Source organism: Lutra lutra, chromosome 8, assembly GCF_902655055.1.
Source record: "Lutra lutra chromosome 8, mLutLut1.2, whole genome shotgun sequence".
NCBI classification, from domain to species: Eukaryota; Metazoa; Chordata; class Mammalia; order Carnivora; family Mustelidae; genus Lutra; species Lutra lutra.
Window position 1 is genome coordinate 102,407,639 of NC_062285.1, and position 21,386 is coordinate 102,429,024.

The 21,386-nt window shown below is 36.9% G+C and overlaps 2 protein-coding genes across 11 annotated transcripts in view; both read right to left on the reverse strand.

The window, feature by feature from the left end:
* Positions 1-2,404: 2,404 nt before the first annotated feature.
* BBS10 (Bardet-Biedl syndrome 10) lies at positions 2,405-6,134 on the reverse strand. Of its 4 annotated transcripts, none has more exons than XM_047742869.1 (2): positions 6,052-6,134; positions 2,405-5,231 (listed from the first exon to the last, which is right to left on the reverse strand). In XM_047742869.1, exon 2 carries the CDS (start codon positions 5,228-5,230, stop codon positions 3,251-3,253), a length of 1,980 nt encoding a protein of 659 aa, XP_047598825.1. In that variant the 5' UTR covers position 5,231; positions 6,052-6,134; the 3' UTR covers positions 2,405-3,250. The 4 variants fall into 4 exon arrangements, with proteins under 4 accessions (XP_047598825.1, XP_047598823.1, XP_047598827.1 ...); XM_047742867.1 differs by lacking the exon at positions 6,052-6,134 and adding an exon at positions 5,649-6,035; XM_047742871.1 differs by lacking the exon at positions 6,052-6,134 and adding an exon at positions 5,774-5,860.
* Positions 6,135-7,937: 1,803 nt separating this feature from the next.
* OSBPL8 (oxysterol binding protein like 8) overlaps positions 7,938-21,386 on the reverse strand; it is a 169,185-nt gene continuing 155,736 nt past the window's right edge. For all 7 annotated transcript variants that reach the window (XM_047742863.1, XM_047742862.1, XM_047742861.1 and 4 more), the window contains 6 exons: positions 20,623-20,808; positions 20,148-20,235; positions 16,037-16,142; positions 14,380-14,482; positions 10,954-12,404; positions 7,938-10,721 (listed from right to left, as the gene is read on the reverse strand). In XM_047742863.1, the coding sequence (XP_047598819.1) occupies positions 12,272-12,404; positions 14,380-14,482; positions 16,037-16,142; positions 20,148-20,235; positions 20,623-20,808 (616 nt within the window). In that variant the 3' untranslated portion in view covers positions 7,938-10,721; positions 10,954-12,271. The remainder of the gene's footprint in view (positions 10,722-10,953; positions 12,405-14,379; positions 14,483-16,036; positions 16,143-20,147; positions 20,236-20,622; positions 20,809-21,386) is intronic.

Below are 21,386 nucleotides of genomic sequence, written 5' to 3' on the forward strand. Positions count from 1 at the left end.
TCAGACTGGTGAGATCCAGCCCAGCCACAAGCCCCAAGCTCAGAGTGGAGTCAGCTTCAGACCCTTTCTCCCTCTCCCTCTGCCCTTCTAGCCTACTCTCTCTCTCAAATAAATAAATAAATACACAAACAAACAAAAGAACTTGTTGAATTTATGTATTGCAAACATGTATTTAAGAGAACAGATTAAATGTAGCAGTTTTATACAATAGGCAGGTCTGAATACTTGGTACAAACAGCTGTGTTTTGGGTGTTGCAGAGAACTACTAAAAGTAGAAGACACTGTCCTTCATGTAGAGTATTACATGCACTTAAAAACCTTTAAAATGAAATATAAATACTGCAAAATTCACATTTTTGAAATGAAGAATTTTCAGCAGGTCACAGCTGCTCGAGCAGTGGAAGGAGCTGCAGCAGCCAGACAGCCCGGCTTCCGGAAGGCTCTGGTGCCCCCACTCCCCCCCCCCACCCCCGCAACCCGGCCCGCTGTGGCAATGATGCCCAGGAGGAAGGGCAGCTCTATCGACAGCACAGCGAAGGAGGAGCCCTAAAGGTGGTCAGACAGGTTGTCAGCTAAACCTGCTCCTGCGGAAGTGGAAACGACTCCAAAAAAAAAAAAAAAAAAGGAAAAGTAGGAAAGGCAGGATCCAAACTTAGGAGACTGTGGTATCTGGGAACTGCTACTGCTGTGCTACTCCAGGTGCGACTTTTTCCTAATGAAAAGCCATCCCCAGTTGACTCCACGGTCTTGTGACATTTTCAGTGTCTAAGATCGTGACTGTGAAAGTCTCAATCAGAGGTCATACTTGCCTGAAACATAGAAATTTTCTATTTTCCTAAATTTTGTAATAGCAGTAACAGATTTTTGTTTTCTGGCCTGGGTAAAAAAAAAAAAAAAGGATATGGTAAACCTGGTTTTTTACAGTAATATAACATGTCACATTCATTGTGCTGCAGAATTTTAAAGACTTAAGAAGACTGAAAATACTACTAAGTCTAGCTTGCAAAGGAAATCCATTCTTGTGCTGTGTACGTCCCGGTTAGTGTTTGCCCATTCCTTGCATACTGTGCTTATTATTCTTGACGATAATCCCAAAGCCACAGTTGAGGCCAGGAGAAAGGCAATGTGTAGGTTTTTGAGGATAAAGTTCTCAAGCTAAGGTGCAGTGAACCCGTGTGCAAGGGTACATACATCAGGACTTGTGTTCTTTGAGAACATAATGATTTAAATGTTGTTGGTTTGTTTTGCAACTATGTATAAAGGAGTACATTACATCCTTCTATTATAAGAAACTCTGAATTAACCCTAAACAACATTGGAGTTGTTTCCCTGGAATACATTCAGGATTGCATTGTTCAAATTGAAGGTCTCTGGAATGAACTTGCTCTTGAGTGTAATGTTTAAAAACTTGAGTTGGGAAAGCAAAGTATATGTAAATCATTGTAACTTTGGTTTTGGGTGTAGTATTGAAACCACCTTCTGCAAAGATGTCACCCTTTTCAGGGGAAATTCACAGTATGATTAATTTCCGTACACTTCAAAACCTAAGTGAGACTTTGGTGTTAGACCCCTTTTCTAAAAGTGGAAGCTTAGCACTGCATAATCAATTCTTTACTTAAACGTTGTACAGAGGGGCACCTGGCTGGTTCAATCAGTTAAGTGTCTGCCTTTGGCTCAGGTCATGTTCCTAGGGTCCTGAGACTGAGACCAGCATCTGGCTCCTTGCTCCGCGGGGAGCCTGCTTCTCCCTCTCCCTTTGCCGCCACTCCCCCTGCTTGTGCTCACTCTCCCTCTGTCAAATAAATGAATAAATAAAATCTTTAAAAAAGCAAAAACAAAAACATACCAAATTGATGTAAAAGTCTCAAACTTTCCTTCAGGAGAAAGTTCTACTTTTTTAAAAAAAGTATTCAAAGAAGGTATAAGCAGAGTATGTTAACAGTATTTCTCATAACAGAAAGTAAAACAGTAACTCTGTATAAAAAGTTAAGTAAACCAGGAATTTTTCAAAAAGGCCAAAAAAATAGCGGATCTTGTTGCATAATGATGGAGTAATAATAATATTATTATTATACATCTTTGAGGGTTTTTTTTGTTTTTTTTTTTAAAGATTTTATTTATTTATTTGTCAGAGAGAGCGAGGGAGAGAGAGCGAGCACAGGCAGACAGAATGGCAGGCAGAGGCAGAGGGAGAAGCAGGTTCCCTGACGAGCAAGGAGCCCGATGCGGGACTCGATCCCAGGACGCTGGGATCATGACCTGAGCCGAAGGCAGCCGCCCAACCAACTGAGCCACCCAGGCGTCCCTGTTTTTTTTTTTTAATAAACCAATTCGCTTAAGTACTAAAGAAAGAAAGAACAAAAAGGAAGGCAGGAAGGAAGGAAGAAAGGAAGGAAGGAAGGAAGGACTTTCAAACTATTTATTACTCTTGAACTCTGGCTATGCACCAAATACAAGAAAAGCCAGGACATACATCAATTATTTTTACAAGCTCTTAGGGGACAGGAAAAAATGACAGAATGCATTTCACAACCTTTCTGAAACTAACTTTTAACTACAGAAATGAAAATAAGTTTATAGTGCACAAAGTCATATTGCCAGTTATATATTCAGTGGTGTATGGATAGTGAAAAAATATATCCAGGCTTTCCCACATAAAATGGATATAAATAAGGGGATTTTTAAAAGTAAAGACTAATTTATATGCTTGAGAAAAAAAATCAAGACTTTTATTCACTGCTTTCGAAATTATGAGTAGAGAAAATAAATTATTCTGAATGAAGCAAATACTGAATTTTGTATTTTAAACCTTTAATATAGGATGACACCTGAAGACTCCATCCAAATCTCAGATTAAATGATTCTATGAACTAAATAAATACGGAAAGGTGAGGACAGATGAAGAGAGTGAAAGAAAATACAGAAAAGCAAAAAGGTGCTATAAGGAAATGCCCTCCCATATACACACGAACTAACACAGAGATGAGACAGGCACCTGTAAGAGGAAGAAAGACACACTTAGTCAGATCTTGGCTTCCCCGTGTGGAAGGCATCCTCCTCGGAATTGTTCCATAATATTTTCTAGTATTTGTGTCTGAATGTGGGCCGGCCTCCTAGTGTACTTATTCTAAAGGCTTTTTAAGTTTTGATGTTTTCCTAACTAGACTGAATTGATTTGAGATTCAGTTGTCACATCCTTCTTTATTGCTTGAGTTGAATTAAAATTTTGGTTAATAAGAAACTTCCAATTTTATACTTCCTCATCTGAATCTTGGTCAGACATTTCCCGAGGATGTCTCCTAATATTGATTACTAAATCAATGGTTAAAATTTTTGTTAAACACTGAAGAACTGAAGTTAGTAATTGGTATTTACCAGCTACTGATTCCAAACCTGTCTGACTGCTCACAATGGGTTGATTGGTTTGTAGTGCACGGAGAGTTCTTATATATATCTGTGGAAAGCTATACTTTCCCTTCTTAGACTTATACAGGATTTGGGGAATGCCTAAAAGAGCATTAGCTATTATCATGCTAACCATAGTTTCTTCTGACTGCTGACATTTTCTGGTATAGTTGAGAAGATAGTAATGTAACAGGATCTCAAAATTACCACCCACTGGCAAAACACAACCTGCTGGTAGAGTGGAGCAGCAGTAACTCTGGGAAGTACACATCTCCAGTGACTTCTCTCTCACTGGCAACATGTTTCCCTTTCCAGCAATTTTTGTGACTTGTAAATTTTCAGAGGAAATTTCTATTCCAGTGTTTTCTGCTGTTGAATTAGCAGAATTACTCTCAATAAATGGTTCGTTGTCATCAATTGTCCTGGTTTTAGTTGGAGCTAAACATCTCAGTGTTTCATTTGTCTGGTATGTATCTGTTGGTGTCACTTTTGGTGTGAAACATGGAATACAGGTTTCTAATTCTACACTCGGAACTACCAAATTTGAATATACTTTTAAATATGTTTGAGTTTTTGCCAGATTACCTTTGTTCTTTACAACTGTGCCCTGATACGGCCTTTGTATTAAGCCATTAACAATTTCTGGCAATAGATTACTTTCTCTGCTATCCTTATAAGTAAGAGGACTTGATGTATGGTTTTGATCACTGGTTTGTATCGTGTAATTTAGATCAAGATCTTTAAACAGCTGTCGAAGCATTTTAAATGCTCCATGTAAAGCATCTTCATGTTGTTCAACAAGACCCTGCACTGGTCCACAGAGAACTATACAGTGTGGTATAAATGAACATGTGCTAATCAAACCAAGATGAACATACCTTTTGGATCTCAAGATAAGGGGCTTACAAAATTTCACCAAAGCCGTGTTACAGATTTCATACTGGGAAGAGGCCTGTGGTAGTATAAAGGGAGAAAGACCTATGATCCTCCGGATAAGGGAAACTTCTTCTGGTGATAAACACTCTACCACTGATATGCCATTCAGTCTGGCATAATAAGTAACTAAGTCCGGTTGTTTCACACTAGACAGGAGCAATTTTACATTTTGACTCTGTAAATGTTTCATTATTGCTTTTGTCCTTTCCATAATCCAAAACTGAGAGGTCTGAAACTGTGCTTCTGAATTTAGAATAAACTCTGATGCAGAAGCTGAAAAAGGAGGCTGAATGGTTTCTGTTACTATTACTATTCTTATGTCACCATCTGCTGGACAGTATACAGAAAAGTCTCTGTGAAGCACAAGCCCAGCTATGATCCTGGAATCCGAAACAGGAAGGCCAGTGACGCCAACATTCAACTCTACAAAATAGTCATCCACTAAGTCAAATACTTCTTCAAACCCACTTTCACAAGCCATACACTTGAAAAAGTAGTTACACATCAACTGTGAAATAAAGTAGTGATTATTTCTCCCCACTCTTCCGCAAAAGTATGCTTCTAGGAGCAGCTCTAAAGAGCTCCTACACAATGTTCTCTCTTTAGTGGATGAAGAAAAGATGGTTAGAAAGTGTTTACTTAAGTAGTGGTCCATAATATAATCTAATATTTGTGTCTGAAACGTCAGAAGAGCTTGAGAAATAAATTTCCACTGACAACAATTTTTCCAATGCCTTCTATGGGTATGAATATTTTTGGAAACCAAAGAATCCTGTTCTTTGTCTATGACTGTATGAAGTCCTCTGAGTAAATGACAAAGAAAGATAATAAATGTCTTAGCACCATCTCCTGTTTTTCTTAGATGACTGGAAACACAGGCCACCACCATCCTGTACAGAAAAAGAAAGAAAGCAACTCAGATTTTCAGAGGGCTTCCTTCACACATGTAAACCAAGTTGAAACCATGGTTTCACAACTAAGGTCGTAAGACTTTAATGACTGATGTTTTTAGTTTTACTTTTTACAAAGTTTTACTTTGTTCTATTTTAAGATTCTGGGGTTGGGTGGAGCGAGGAGGGAAATAAATGTTCTTGGGTGTTTGGTAAGATTTGATTTCCAAAAGAACGTTCCACGGGACAACGCTCTATCCCTAAGCATACACTGGTTTCGCCCAAGGTGTCTTCCCAGGAGCACAGGCTAAGGGTTCAGGGTGATGGCCTGAGGTGCTCCGCTCTGGGTAGAAGAGTAGGACAAGAGTACCAGGCTATGGGACGCTGTTACGAGCTGGAAATGTGCGACGCGGGTACCTGGCTATGGGATGCTCTAAGTGTAGCGCCTCCAGGAGGCAGCTTCCACTCCGGCTGATCAGCACCTCGCCGGTGGGCTTCGTACACAGAACTTGCCGCCCCTCGGGCCCCACGCAGCGGCTCAAGATGGTCTCCAGCACTTCCGTCACCTGCAACGCCGCCTTCGCAGAACCGAGGACCGCCATGGCGCGTAAAGTTGGAAGAGGTTGCGGGGGAAAACCTGCACCACCAGGGAGGAGAGAGGCCGGACGGCCGGAAACGGAAGAGGCGGGGAGGAGGTCAAGCGCCGGGGCTGCTGGGCTTACTCCCTTACCGCCCACCGGCCGAGTATCCGGCCGTTCGGCCACCGGTCCCGATAGTCCGCGAAGCTGGAAAAGTGGTCAGGGCTTCTCAGGAGCTGTGCCTGCACTGGAAACTGCCAGCCCTTCCCCTGCTCCCTGGTTGAATTTATTCCCAGCAGTGGCTTCAAGTGCCACCAAATCTCCCAGGAAACGCCCTTCCTTCCCGGAAGTCCGCACGCTAGGGGAGCCTCGGTGGAACCGGTTTCGTGCCCCACCCCTGACAAAATCTCTGCGTTGGACTCAGGAGTATTCTGTCCACAGTATCACCAGTTGCTCTCCTAACCATCACAAAATCAGTGTCTAGATGCAGGACAGCGGCAGGCTTTCCGCTTTCTGCCGGGGACCTTGCCACATTTCCTGGGCGCGGATTTTTGAAAACCCCAGCCACCACACTTTTTCTTTAGCAGAGGAGACAGATGTGAAAACAGCTACATGGGCGATCACTAGTATGCTTTAAAAACATAGTGGCCTGAGGGGCGCCTGGGTGGCTCAGTGGGTTAAGCCGCTGCCTTCGGCTCAGGTCATGATCTCAGGGTCCTGGGATCGAGCCCCGCACCGGGCTCTCTGCTCAGCAGGGAGCCTGCTTCCTCCTCTCTCTGCCTGCCTCTCTGCCTGCTTGTGATCTCTGCCAAATAAATAAATAAAAAATCTTAAAAAAAAATAAAAAAAAGATAAAAACATAGTGGCCTGAGATTGTTGGATACAACTGCGTAAGAAAACAGAACACACTTTCATATATTAAAACGCATTTTTTCTCTCTCAAGGATGAAATGGTTAACCGTACGTACGGTTTAGGACTTAGACCTCGGTTTGCTCTGACATTTATCTGTGACATTCAGTAAGTAAACTTTTTTGCCTCCACTTTTCTTTAAAAATGGAGATAATAGACACATAAACGGAAAACTCTCACAAGGTTTTGCAGAGTGATGATGTTTGCAAAGATTTTTTTTTTTTTTTTTTTTTTGTACGATGCCTGGCATATATACCAAGTACTCAACGGCCAACTATTTATAGCACACACCCTCCCCCATTACTGTGATATTCACTAATGTATAGACCCACTCTACAAGAAAAGGATTCTTTTGTAAAGTGCAGAAAAGCCAATTAGGAAGATAGGTAATACGGGACACCTATGACAGTGCAGTCAATATTAGACAATTAACCATCTTGCAGATTTTTCATTGAGGTTAAACAATGAGGGGCTGTCTCCTTAACTCTTATTCCTACGCAAAGGACAGGGGGAACCTGTAAGCCCTCCTCCCCGACCCCACCTCCAATTAATAAGACAGAACCAAGTGATTATTAGCCAGAAGCAAAACAGACCCTGAGGAGAGAGCAAGAATGGAAGAGGAGGAGGATGGAGGAAAAGAGAAGAAAACCAGACAGGAATGATTTGGAACTCACCTGATGTTGACTCAGTATGGAATAAATGATTTGAGGGGAAAATCTTTTTATATAGGTTTTGTATATATACTTGTTTAATAGTAAGTTTTTTCCTGGTTCCACCCATCACAAAACAATGATGGATATAGCTATAGTATATAGATTGGAACAGTGGATTACTCCAAACTTTTTAAAAAGGAAAGTGCTACTAGCAGGGTTCTATTTAAGTGTACAGTGGAAGAAGAATGGACCTTGAAGTCAGACATGGATTTAAACTTGTGCTTGCCATCACTCTACGTAGCTCCTGGAATCATTTAACTTCTCTGAGTCTCAGATTATTTATTTATAAAGTTGGGTTAACTTCCACTTACCTTAAGGTTATGATGAGCATTTAAGAAGAATGAACATAAAGCACCAAGGAAAGCATACATAAGGGATTCTAACTATTCCTAGCCCTTCACCATCCTTCACAAAAATCCCTACAAAAAAGATTTTTTTAAATTTAAAAACTAGGATGAAGTAAGTCATCTTATGTTATATTCAAAGTCATGTGATCACAGTTAGCTCTTTTTAAGAATTTTATTCAGAATACCTACATGTAGAAGTTAGCATAATTTTACAGATTAGAAAAATTCAATTCTTTTGTCTCTGCAAACATTTATAATAGGTTATTAGGAATAACAGATTAGAAATGTGATACATTACAAAACAGTTGCCTATGACTATCTGTACATCTACTATGCACCTTAGGGAAAGGATTTGACAGTGTGCTGTACTTACACTGCAGATAACATACTTTTTTTCTATTATACAAAACTGACCAGTGGTAGTGTTTGAATTTATAAATGGCCATTCAACAGTATATTTAACTTAGATGTATATTTAGCATGCTAAAAAGTGAAAAAATTTTCAACTGAAGTTCTGTGGCTCATCAGTTTAAATGTTTCATGGCATTTTTAAAATAAATTTCAATATTATAATACTAAAATAATTTTACATGATAAATGCAAAAAGATAATATTTTCTAAACATTTTAGAAAGTATATTCACATTCATTTTGTCATGGGTTTCTTGTGGCTCTTCTAAATATGTTAATCATATGAAGGAGACACTGGTCTTATACAATTTTAACAGTCCATCTCCAATTAAAAACTAACAAAACAAACAGTATGTTAAAGAGTCACAAAAAGTAACTTAAATATACTAAATTCACACACTGTATGTAAACAAAATGAAACCAAATTACATAATAGTGGCAGATTACACATTTTAAAGAATTTCTTTATCCATGTAGTCAAATGAGATAGAAGTTGAAATGTAAACTTACTGATTTGTATGGTGTTACCCCTTATTGTTTCAAATTGGAAAATTTGGTATAAATGCTAATATTAGTATTTTATTTCTGTACATTTAACATAATTCAAAATCTACAGCATCATGTATGGCTCATCAATATTGCCATCATCACTGTATATCAACCCCAAAAAACCCCAAAATATATTCATTACTCATCAGAAATGCTAAACACTGGAAAAAAGGGAATTTTATACATTTATTTTCTTAAATATTTGACTAAGATATTCTTCAAAAAGTTAAAACTGCCTTCTACAGAATTTTATGTGTATATGGCACAAGTTGACACCCAAAACAGTGTGAATTCCATCAAAAAGGCACTGTTTACAATACTCAGAATACTCTGACACGTCTACTTCAATGATATCTGAGAATGAATATATTTGAAATAGTTAAATAGACAAACCCTTATAAAAGTACAGCATTACTGTTTATACTAGAGCTATATAAAAGGAAATAAAATGACACAGAGAAATGACCCTTTATGACAAGTAAGCCTATAAACACTTTGAATTATACTGGAGAGTTCTGTAACACAAAAATAACAAAAAGTATTTTGTTAAAGGCACAAAAGCGTGAATACTAAATGAGTGTTGTATTTTACAAGGCCAACTTTTTCAATGGAATGGTGACAAAGACTACACTGTACCTTTACAAGTGATACAAAAAAGTACTAACATGAAATACAAATAAAATATCTATTGCTGAAAATTACTTGTTTTACATGCCCTATTTACTGTCTATTCCTGGGCCAGCTACACCCCACTAAGTGGTAGATAATTGAAGGCATAGCACATTTAATAACCAAAACAATTGCAAATGTCAATAATTATTACTATCTAAAATTTCCTGTGAAAAAATAAAATTTTTGATCAAATGAAAAAAAAGTGGTCATAAGATCTTAAATCCTAGAAATTGTTATGAGATTCTCAGAAAATTGGGAACTGTAATCACAATTTTTATGAATCCATGTTTGAAGGAATATTAATTTCAGGTAGAGAACATTCAAAGTCAATTACATATATGGCTACATACAAAGTTAATTATGTGTTTTAAAGGATTCACATTCTAAGCCTAGTATAAGCACTGATCTAAAACTAAGCCACCAATTCCTGAGTTTCGTGTTCAGTTCACAGAAAGGAACTCATACAACTAAAAGCATAAGACCATCGATTAGATACATGCTTTCAGTGTATAAGAAACAGTCATGAGTAACCCTGCTCTTTTTCATGAAATAGTTTTGACTTGAGTAAAGAACCTAAAACATTGCCTTAAAAAAAGAAAATAATTACCTTTCCAGTCCTAGAAGATACCTATACAAATAAAACACTATTTAGACCACATGAAAATAATACACAAGTAGGTAAGATTAAAACCCCAAAGTGGGGTTATCAACAAAAAATTTAAAATAAGTTTTCAGGATTTAATGATGAAATGATTTTTGTGATCAGCCAATCATCTTATATATGATATAAATACTAATTTAAACCATAAAAAGGATCAAATTGTACAATATTTACAAAATATCATCTATCAATGAATAGGCCGTTGAGCATACAACATTGGTAACAGAAAGTAAGGACAAAAATTATATTGACAAGTATGAAATACCAAGAGATCCAACCTGTTTTGTGTAGTCATATTATACCTATACTTACACCAAGTGTAGGCATATCTTATTTATATTTCAGTTAATTAAAAAAATGTTTTTGCATGTACATATGGAATACAGCATTATTTTGCCAAAACTACATGGGAAATGGCTCTTTTTAAAACCTCAGGCTACTTAAGATAGCTATATTAGAGGGAAAAAAGCAGGCTCTTTTTCATCACTTTCCATTTTTGCAATTTAGCAATCATTCCTTGATTTTATATTTATCATGGCATAAACAGTCGATTGTAATCTTGCTAGTGTCTCACATCTCTTCTTAATCAAAGGCAAATGTAGCCAGAAGTTATTATTTTATTTTTATTAATAGCCATTTTGAAATCTATACTTTCAGGATTCTTTTCTTTTCTTTTTTTTCTTAAGATTTTATTTATTTATTTGCCAGAGAGAGAGGAGCGAGAGTGAGTACAAGCAGACAGAGTGGCAGGCAGAGGCAGAGGGAGAAGCAGGCTCGTTGCCAAGCAAGGAGCCTGATGTGGGACTCGATCCCAGGATACCGGGATCATGACCTGAGCTGAAGGCAGCTGCTTAACCAACTGAGCCACCCAGGCGTCCCTACTTTCAGGATTCTGAGACCTATCTTAGGAAAACATGTTCATAAGCTTACCTACATTTGCAAAAATTGCTTCTGAGGAATGTAAATATTTATGAAAAAAGTAAAAATATTACCCCCCAAATTAGGAAAATGTTTGCCTGAGCCTGAACAAAAAAAATCTTCAATAATTGTGGTTTTATCACAGAATGAAGCTGCTCAGAGGAAGAGAATAAGGAATTAAACTTCAGAACTTGATGCTCTTCTTAAATGCTCAACTTATTGCACACTTTAAAGAAACCAATTTTAATGTACATGTAAATGCTACCACACAAAGTGTCCTTTCTTATCGCCTTTCTCTCTTTTGGCTTTTGAAATAAAATATTGGCTGTAATTTTTTCTATTTGTTCACTGAACACACTAGGATCTAAATGAAAGCTAAAGTACGTGTTTCATAATGAAAGAAACATAAATTATCAGAATTTCATATGCCCTATAAACATGTCCAGAATTTGGCATATGCTATTGGACCAATGGAGTTACAAAAAACAAAAATAAGAAAAAAGAACAGCAATAAATTTTGACCAGACTTTTTTAAGCAAGTGCTTAAGGTGGTATTGTATAGGTATAAGAAAAGACATAATGAACAGATCCAAATAGCTGCATACCAATTCTTTATATTGATATACACACATACACTTATACTTTTATCTACAAATATTAAATTCTAGGGGTTAAAAAAAATCACGTGTAAACTTTTTAAAAAGCAATTTTCCATCTTGTCTCTCTCAGTACATCAATTTTGACTACACTTTGTTCTTGCTATTTCTAAGAAGACAATTGATCTGGGTGCTTTGGAAATGATTTTTTTTTTTAACAGGACCATGTTTTGAACTACTGATGTCTATTATGCCATCATTTCCCATTCTGTAATTCCTTATGGATAAGTCTTGTGCCTGTTTTATGAAGAAAAGAGACTGCTATATATATTTCATAAGAATGTTAATGCTATATCTCAGAACATACTATAGAATACAAAGACTACTGTCAGATATACATAAGACACAATTGTGTATACATGTGGATTTATCATACTCACATGTAAACACATTGTCACAAAAGCTAGAAATGTTCTGGCACTTAACACATAGCTCACTTTAATAACCAATAGTTCTTATTTCAGATTAAGAATAAAATGTATGAAAGGTCAACACCTCTACATTTATCTCTAAGATTTTTGTTTTAGAAATATTGTGACGTTTTAATAAAGACCAAAGCAACTTGAACATTTGGTCCCAGGCCAAATCTGATCATTCCAGGTCATTGATTCAACTGTAAGGAACTTCTACTTGAACATGAAGTTTATTATAACTTGAAGCAAAATCAGGAGGAAAATGATGAAGTAGTCTTTTTGTTGCAGAAAATAATCCGTGGCAGGTGTGCTTGAAACTAAATGATTTCGAAGAGCCATAATATTTCTACAAAAATAAGAAACAATAAATTTTATAATTACATGTCAAAAGTGTTAGCAGAGAACTCACAATTTGATATATGAGTCTTATTAGAAAAGTCTTAGTTAACGAAACAATTACATTATCTAAAGTAACTAGTTCAATCAATTATGACTACCTAAATAGGAAGCTGATTATTCTACATGAAGCCATTTTTAGGTCTTGTCTAAATCTACATTCCATGTTTTACCAAAAATATTACTCAGTGATGTTCATCAAACATAATGTTAAAACTTGATGATATAAAAATCTATTATCTTTCTCTCAGTGTTTTTAAAACAAAAATTATACCTTTTAAGTTAGCCCATTAAGGTTCTTTTACCTTTACTTTAGGGAAGATAGAAATAGAGTTGTAGAAAAATGTTAAATTCTCCAGGAAAAAATAATACAATAAATTTCATGACATTCCTAACCTAAAAAATGCTACACAGGCACCTCATATGCTAACAAAATGTTAACTTAGTCATGAAATGAGCTTATGCCATCCTCATGCTATCCTAAATGCTTTTGGCTAAAAACACAGAAAAACTGGTTAGTGAAGACACCCCACCCCACTCTCACCCCAACTTCTTCTATTAATGTGTTTTACCAGTATAGAGAAAGAAAGGAAGCAAATGAACAGGTAGGCTCATTAATTTATAAATCTAATTAAACTAGGAAACAAAAATTTTATATAAGGGCTGATGACACCAAGACGCAGAAGACAAGCCCCCTTCTGTAAAAGCGCTCATGGTCCAGGGGGAGCAGTGGGGGCAAGGTCAGCAGACACACACAGTAACAACTCTGTAGTCTAGTAAATGCTCAAAAGCATTATGTATGGAGAACTGTACAAGAATGACAAGATTAATAACTACAGGGCATGGTGAGTAATGAGAAATGTTAGTAAAAGGGTGGTATTTGAATTATATTCTGAAGGATAAACAGGGATTTTCTTAATGGGCAGGGTAGGAGGAAGAACAATTCAGTGTTGGCAAAGCTCCAAAAGACACAGCACAGTGTACCCTGGAGATGTGAGGAGCTTCATTCATAGAACTAGAACATGGGACAGGTGTAGGGGAATGGCAGAAGATGAGGCTGTAAATGAAAACAGCAACTAAATGTAAGCTGTAAGATCACTAAGAGAAAAATCACCTTAAAAAAAAATTTCTCTGACACAGCAATGGGAGGCAACCAGTCTGCACTCATGCTAGCTTAGCAATGGAGCAGGAACGATCAGGACCCTTCCCCCTCCAAGGAGCCTTCCTACATGTTAATGACCTTGTGCTGCTGGATCAGGAGAGGTGTGTAGGAAGAAGGGTCTGGAACTACAAAAAGAGCACTCAAAGGTCTCAGGCTATTTAACCATTGCTATGAAGTATTTCCGTATTTCAACAACTGATGCACTCCAATTAAAAATCAGCCACATAGAAAGGGATGGCAGAAAACTTTGTTAGTTGACTTTCTCAGAAACCACCCCACTTTCACACCTAACCCAGCTATATTTCTAGTATGCTACAGCAGTAAGATTCTTTTTTTTTTTTTTAAGATTTTATTTATTTATTTGACAGACAGAGATCACAAGTAGGCAGAGAGGCAGGCAGAGAGAGAGAGAAAGGGAAGCAGGCTCCCTGCTAAGCAGAGAGCCCGATGTGGGGCTCGATCCCAGGACCCTGAGACCATGACCTGAGCCTGAGCAGAGACTTAACCCACTGAGCCACCCAGGCGCCTGTAGAGCAGTAAGATTCTAATTCTACCCTCACAGATGAGAAAAAACCACCACTTTCCCCCCATATTTTAGTGGTGAAGGAATTTCATAAGCGTTAGTCATCAGGCAATAGAAGCCAAGGTTCTATTTTGGCCCAACAATGTTATAAAACTGTAAAGTTTGCATATAATTTCCTATATAACAGGATTCTTAACTATTCCTCTAGACTTAAGTGAACAGCCACTGTCCATATATTACCTTTTAATTTCTTCCTGTGTTTGTTTTATAGATTCGATGGAATTTTGAATGTCTCCCAGTTCTATCCCTTTCTTTCTTCTTGTATTTGGTTTTACTGACTGAGCTGAAAAGACATTTGGAATGAAATTGGTGAAAACAGCGACCACATTTAATTATAAACAATTTACATTTCAGGTTAGTGATTCTTGTACAGTAAAATTTTCCTAGGCATTACTTTTATGACTTAGAGAGTAACGTATTAATACTCTGCATTTTTAAAGTTTCAATCATATCACTTCAAAACTAGAAAACTACAAATATGTTTAAAGTAACCACAAATTAGTTACATTTTAGATGGCATCAGTTTTTTAAAACTTATTAAAATAGACAAGAATAATTCATTAAAAATACATGTATACCTTTTCTATACATTTTTACTGTCGACCAGTATACTGTATTTTTTCCCCCATCAAGCCTTATATCCATTCCTTCCTTTCTGTTTTTGTTCAGATCTTAACCTCTCTCCACGTCTCAGCTTTCTCATTTGTAAAATAGGAATAACAATAACGCCACACAAACTTCACATGGTAATAGTACAGTGTATTATATCTAGCTTGACGCATATTAAGTACTCAGTGAATGTCAGCTAATAAATTACAGGTAAATAGTGGAGTGTGTAAAAGAGTGAATTAGGGAACCAAAATATCTGTATATATTACATATACAGACTGCCTTACGGGATATGTGACCCTGAGCAGGTAAATCTGTGTCTCAATTTCCCTTTCTGTAAAATGGGAACAAAATAGTATAACTAATACTGCCCCCTCTAGCACACCAGTACCCTGTGACTCATATTTTTAAACTTTTATTGATTTTATTCCTCTTTTACACTGGAAATCTTGCCCCCCAACCACACCCCTCAAGCCTAGATTGCTATAATCCATTAGAAATCCTAATAATTCATCAGGGTTCCTCTAAGAACTTTCCTCAAACTGAATTCAGCTCCCTTTCCCTTAAACTGTTACTTGTTGTCTACTAACTTCCTGGCATTCATCATTTATTCACCTCTAGTGTAATCTCTGTAAAAATAAGCTCCCCAGCTTAGTGTGAGCTTAGTAGAGAACTACAGCTTTATTTTCTCAGATATTACCCGAATCCTTTCTTGATTATATCTCAGTGTAATTCAAGACATTTTACACATTATCTGACTTGAACAAGAATGGCATACTATTTAATTTAGTCCATAATTTTGATTAGTTATATTTTTACTTGTCTGTAACTTCTAAACACTACAAGAATTTATTCTAAAAATGGAAAACTTTTGAGGCATGGAAATGAGTTCAAAGCTCAAAAATTGCTTCCTGCATTGAATCTAGGAAACCATCAACAATTTTTCAGAAGCTAACAAGACATAAGAATTAGTACTACAGTGCGGTTCTTGATTTTCATGTTCTCTCTTACCTTTCCCTTGTGACCTGGTCTTGAAATTTATCTATAACCTAAAATAGCTTTTTTTGCAAACCACCTCTGTCTCCAAACTCCTACATTAACTTCTTGATTTAAATACGATAAATACTTTTCATATATTAAACATAATATAGTAATATCCCCCACCTTTTTTTTTTACAGTAATATCCTTTTAAAAGTTTAGTGAATAGTCTGTAGTAAATACTTTTACCTTCACTTCCAGATGAGTCCTGGATATCAGGTTCTGGGGAGGAATAGCCTTTTGCCACTTTCTTCTGTTGCCTGGTTGGCTTATGTTTCATTTTTGGGACACTAACCTGAAAAAGAACCCATGCTATGTGAATTTACAATGAATTTTTAAATTAAAGATCAATGTTGTACAACTGTCAAAACTATCTATTCATGGGTGCAGTACACTGAAATAAAAACAGAGATGAAATAGTCTAATTAAAACTTAACAAGATGTGGGACGCCTGGGTGGCTCAGTTGGTTAAGCAGGTGCCTTCAGCTCAGGTCATGATCCCAGCGTCCTGGGATCGAGTCCCACATCGGGCTCCTTGCTTGGCAGGGAGCCTGCTTCTTCCTCTGCCTGCCACTCTGCCTGTGCTCTCTCTAGCTCCTCTCTCTCTGACAAATAAATAAATACAATCTTTAAATAAAAAAAAAAAACTTAACAAGATGTGATACACTTAGACAATCAAATTATTAAATTATAACAAGAAACATTAATTTGGCACAAACAACAAAAAAAATTTAAAAAATATGCAATGAAGAGTTTCTCTTCACTCCTGAACTCTACCAACAAAAATACTTACTATTACTTTGTATATCCTTCAAGAGACATTTCTATACACACAAAAAAATGAATATAGACTCCCCCCATACTTCTAACTGCACCAGTCAATATCTCTAGTTCAATGTCAAATAAAAGTGTTCTTTTTCATTGTATTTATCTTGTTCTCAACATTAGAAACATTCTCTTGAATAATGCTGGGTTTCCCATAAAATTATTCACTTACTTTTAATAATATCTGGATAATGTAGAAGGCATCTTTTTTTTTTTTTTTTAAGTTTTATTTGAGAGAGACAGTGTGTGCGTTAGTAAGCACAAGCAGGGGGAGGGGCAGTGGGAGAGGGAGAAGGAGTCTTCCACTGAGGAGGGAGCCTGACATAGGACTCAATCCCAGAACTCTGAGATCATGACCCAAGATGAAGACAAGATACTTAACCAACTAAGCCACCCAGGTGCTCCGTTGCAGAGCATGATTTAAACTTTCAGAAAGTAACAACAAAACAAAACAAAAAAATTAAAAAAAAACCCAACTTATAGAAAGTATTTGAATGCATGCACAAGACTCAGAAGTATATCAAATGATCAACTAAGACTAAATTTTTCTTAAAATAATGTACTTTAGACTCTATTAATAGGCTTGCAATTTTGGAGGTCAATCCTAAGGTTAAAAACTCAAGTTCAAGAGAAGAAACTAGAATCAAAAGGGTAAGGTAATTTATATGTTTAGAAAAACTGGGAACCAGTCATCATAACTCCTAGATTCTATTCATACTATTCTAAATAGGAATCATCCATCAATTACCTATTCTTTTGCAAAATCTTATTCAAAAGACTGAAATTCAAATACAATTTCTATAATTTTATTACAGAAAATAAGTAATGAGCAGATAGGTTCTAGATTCAGCCTTAACTATGCCCTACTTCAAGTCATAGGGACTGAACATTATAGGATTAGAATCCAAATCCACATTCTTAGAGTAGTTCAAACTGGAGACTGATAAAGACTGGTGAGAAGTATTTAAAATGACAAAGGGGGGGTGCCTGGGTGGCTCAGTGGGTTAAGCCGCTGCCTTCGGCTCAGGTCATGATCTCAGGGTCCTGGGATCGAGCCCCGCATCGGGCTCTCTGCTCAGCAGGGAGCCTGCTTCCTCCTCTCTCTCTGACTGCCTCTCTGCATGCTCGTGATCTCTGTCAAATAAATAAATAAAATCTTAAAAAAAAAATAAAAAAATAAAATGACAAAGGGAGTCAGCAATTGATCTCTCAGTAAATTCCACCTTTAGGAGGAAATACAGATGCCCTGTCTCTATCATGCTAACATTGTTAAAGGAAGAAAAAAATTTTTTAATGTTTTAAAATTTATTTTTTTAAAATTTATTATTAAGAGAGGGAGGGGAGGAGAGAGAGTGGGGAGAGAGAGGAGAAAGAGAGAGAGAGAGAAATCTTAGGAAGGCTCCATGCCTAGCATGGAGTCCGATTCAGGGCTTGATCTCACAACCCTGAGATCATGACTTGAGCCAAAATCAAGAGTCAAATGCTTAAATGACTAAGCCACCCAGGCACCCCTAAAATGTTTTATAATTTCTAAATAGTGATACCATGTATGTTTACAGATATACATATATATATAATAAATTTTTCCATCTTACTCATTTTTAAATGTACAATTCAGTAGTATTAAGTAGATTCACAGTATTGTGCAAATGTCACAGCTACTTCTAAAACATTTTCATCATCCCAAAGAGAGACTAATAATTAAGCAACAACTTCCCATTCTCTCTTCCCCTCAGTCCAGTAGCCTCTTTTTCACTTTATTCTATTTTTGAGCTCCAGAATTTGGTTCCTTTGTATAATTTCTCTATTGATATTCTAATTTTGTTTATGTATCTTTTTCTTGGTTTTCTTTAGTTCTTTGTTCTTGTTCCCATTTAACTCTGTGGGCACATTTGAGACAACTGTTCTAAAAACTCTGTCTGCTGAGTCTGATGTCTGGATTTCATCAGGGATGGTTTCTGTCAATTTATTCTGTTCCTTTTAATGGGTCGTGCTTTCATGCTTTTTTGTATGCCTTGTTATTCTTTTTTTTTTTTTTTAAGATTTTATTTATTTATTTAATAGAGAGAGATCACAAGCAGGCAGAGAGGCCGGCAGACAGAGAGGAGGAAGCAGGCTCCCTGCTGAGCAGAGAGCCTGATGCAGGGCTCGATTCCAGGACCGAGATCATGACCTGAGCCGAAGGCAGCGGCTTAACCCACTGAGCCACCCAGGCACCCCTGCCTTGTTATTCTTTATGGAAAACCGGAATCTGATTGTTATAATGTGGTAATTCAGGAAATCATATTCTCCACCTTCCCCAGGGCTTGCTGTCTTCTGGACTGATGAAAGCTACAGTACTCCATTTGTTCAGTAAAGTCTCTAAATTGTTTTTGCAAATACTGTATTCCTTGTTCATGGTTACTGAAATCTCTGTTCCTTAGCTTGTGTTCAGCTAGCATTTTGACAGAAGCTTCCTTGAACACCAGTAGCTAAACAAACAAAAACAAAAACAACCACAAAAAAACAAAACAAAACAAAAAAACTCTCCCAGCCTTAGCAGACTGGCTCTGTGTAACGGCTCTCTTTCAACACTAAGTCAGGCTTGCACATGTCTTTTTTGAGCAAAAGCATTTTGCCTTGGACATTTCCATGGTTTTCTAAAATCCCTGATTCCCTAATTTCCCAAAAAGATTCTTTCCCTAGCTTTTGTTTTGGCCTTCCACAGTCTATTGTTTTGTTTCAGTGGTAATCTTTTGCCCTAGGACTGGGCAGGCTGTCAGATGGCTCACAGTAATTCCAAGCAATGCCTTCAGCCTTTGTGCTGGAGCTCTGAGTTAGTGACAACAGGCATCCTTCAGGTAGCCGCCAGAGAGGTTACAACAGACAAACACAATTTGTGAATAAGGTCTGCTCTGCTCCCTCTGGAACCACGTCTCACACTGGGAATCTGGGGACCCTTCAAGACTACCAGTACACCCATGAGGAGTTAGGGTAAGGATAAATAAAAATGCCATAAAGCTTTCCTATGGCTTTGGGTCACCTGTCTTGATTTAGCATTCACTTTGTTGCTGCAAACTTCTGACTATTTTCCATAGTTTTGGAAAATTTGGTTCTGATCATTTTTGCTTGCTTTTTTGTTTCTTTGAAGGGACAAGGGCTTAGAGCTGCCTTCTCTGCCATTTTGCTGACCCCAAATTTTAAATTTTGAAGCCAAGTTTTAAACATTGGTGGCCAAAGATACTAAGGGTTTTAAAAATTTGTATGCCTATGTGTGCCTGGGTGGCACACTTGGTTAAGAGTCCAACTCCTGGTTCTGGCTTAGGTTGTGATCTCACAAGTTGTGGGATCAAGCCGTGAGTCAGGTACTATGCTCAGGGAGGAATCTCTCCCCCTCTGCCTTGCTCATTTTCTTCTTCTAAAACAAACAAATAAATAAATCTTTAAAAGAAAAATTTGCATGCCTAGCAGGTCTTGTTACTTTTTTATTACATACCATTGGAGTGCGATGTTTTACTTTGGTCTGGATAACACCATCTTTTTCAAACTGTATCATATCATTAAGTGGATCCCATGGTCTAGTGCTGAAAAAATGAAAAAAAAAAAAAAAAATCCCACTTGTTTAATAACTGAACAAAACACTCAAATACTTTGCCAAAAATGTATTCTTTTTTTTTAATTTTTTTATTTGCCAAAAATGTATTCTATAAATAGATTTACATTAATAATTATGAACCTAGCTGTAAGATTAAGATTTGTCATATCTAATCTTCTGATCCTCAGCTTATTTTGTAGACTACTTTCATGAGGTCAAATTTATAATGAATGGAACATCAAGTTTAAAAATCTCATACTAATTTATATATGTGGCCTAATGAAAAACTACTTCAACTAACAGTAAAAATTACAGAAATAAAGGCAAAAAACTATGTTGGTATATTGTTTGTAATATACTCTTTTTAATTACTTACTCTGCAAATTTGTAATGCCACTCCCCCGTGAGCGAATCAAGCTCAAATAACTTGCATATCCATTCTTCACTTTTTGTTTTCCGGTCTCTGGCAGCTTGTCTTTGAGCTTCTTCTAAAACATACTTCTCCTGAGTAGCTTCCGTTTGGTCTTTAGCATTTATGGCTCGAGTTACCCGCTGCCAGAGTCTAATACATTTACAAAAACAGCAATAAAGAACAAGAGAAAATAAAATCTACATAGAATAGACTTGAATCCCCTTGAGAAAAAATGGTACCCATGTGGGTTTTGGGCTTTGAAAAAGCTTATGCTCACAGGCATCAGAATGTGTCAAGAGATAAAAAGTGGTGCCTTGAGTAGAGAGATCACAGTGGAGACTAATTTTTTTTCTCACCAGGAGAGAGATATTACCTGGGTTCTTAAACATATGGCAATGAATGGTGCTGACCCAAGATGATAAGAATATAATGAAGCCTCAAGAATCTATATTTTTAAGCTCCCTGGATGATTCTTATCAGTTTAAGATTCACTGGCTTCAAAGATCCAATACTGTAATGCATGCTTCTCAACCTTGGATGCACGAATCATCAGGAACTTTTAGAATCAAAACCTTGGGGGTAGGCCCAAGTATTGGTTTTTAAAACGTTTTCCAGGTGATTTTGATGTGTAGCCAGTGTTGAGAACCAATGATATAACAGAAAAGACTGAGGTGAAATCTTTTCCCCTACTAAATTTTAGTTTAGTTTTTTTTTTTAAAGGTTAGTTT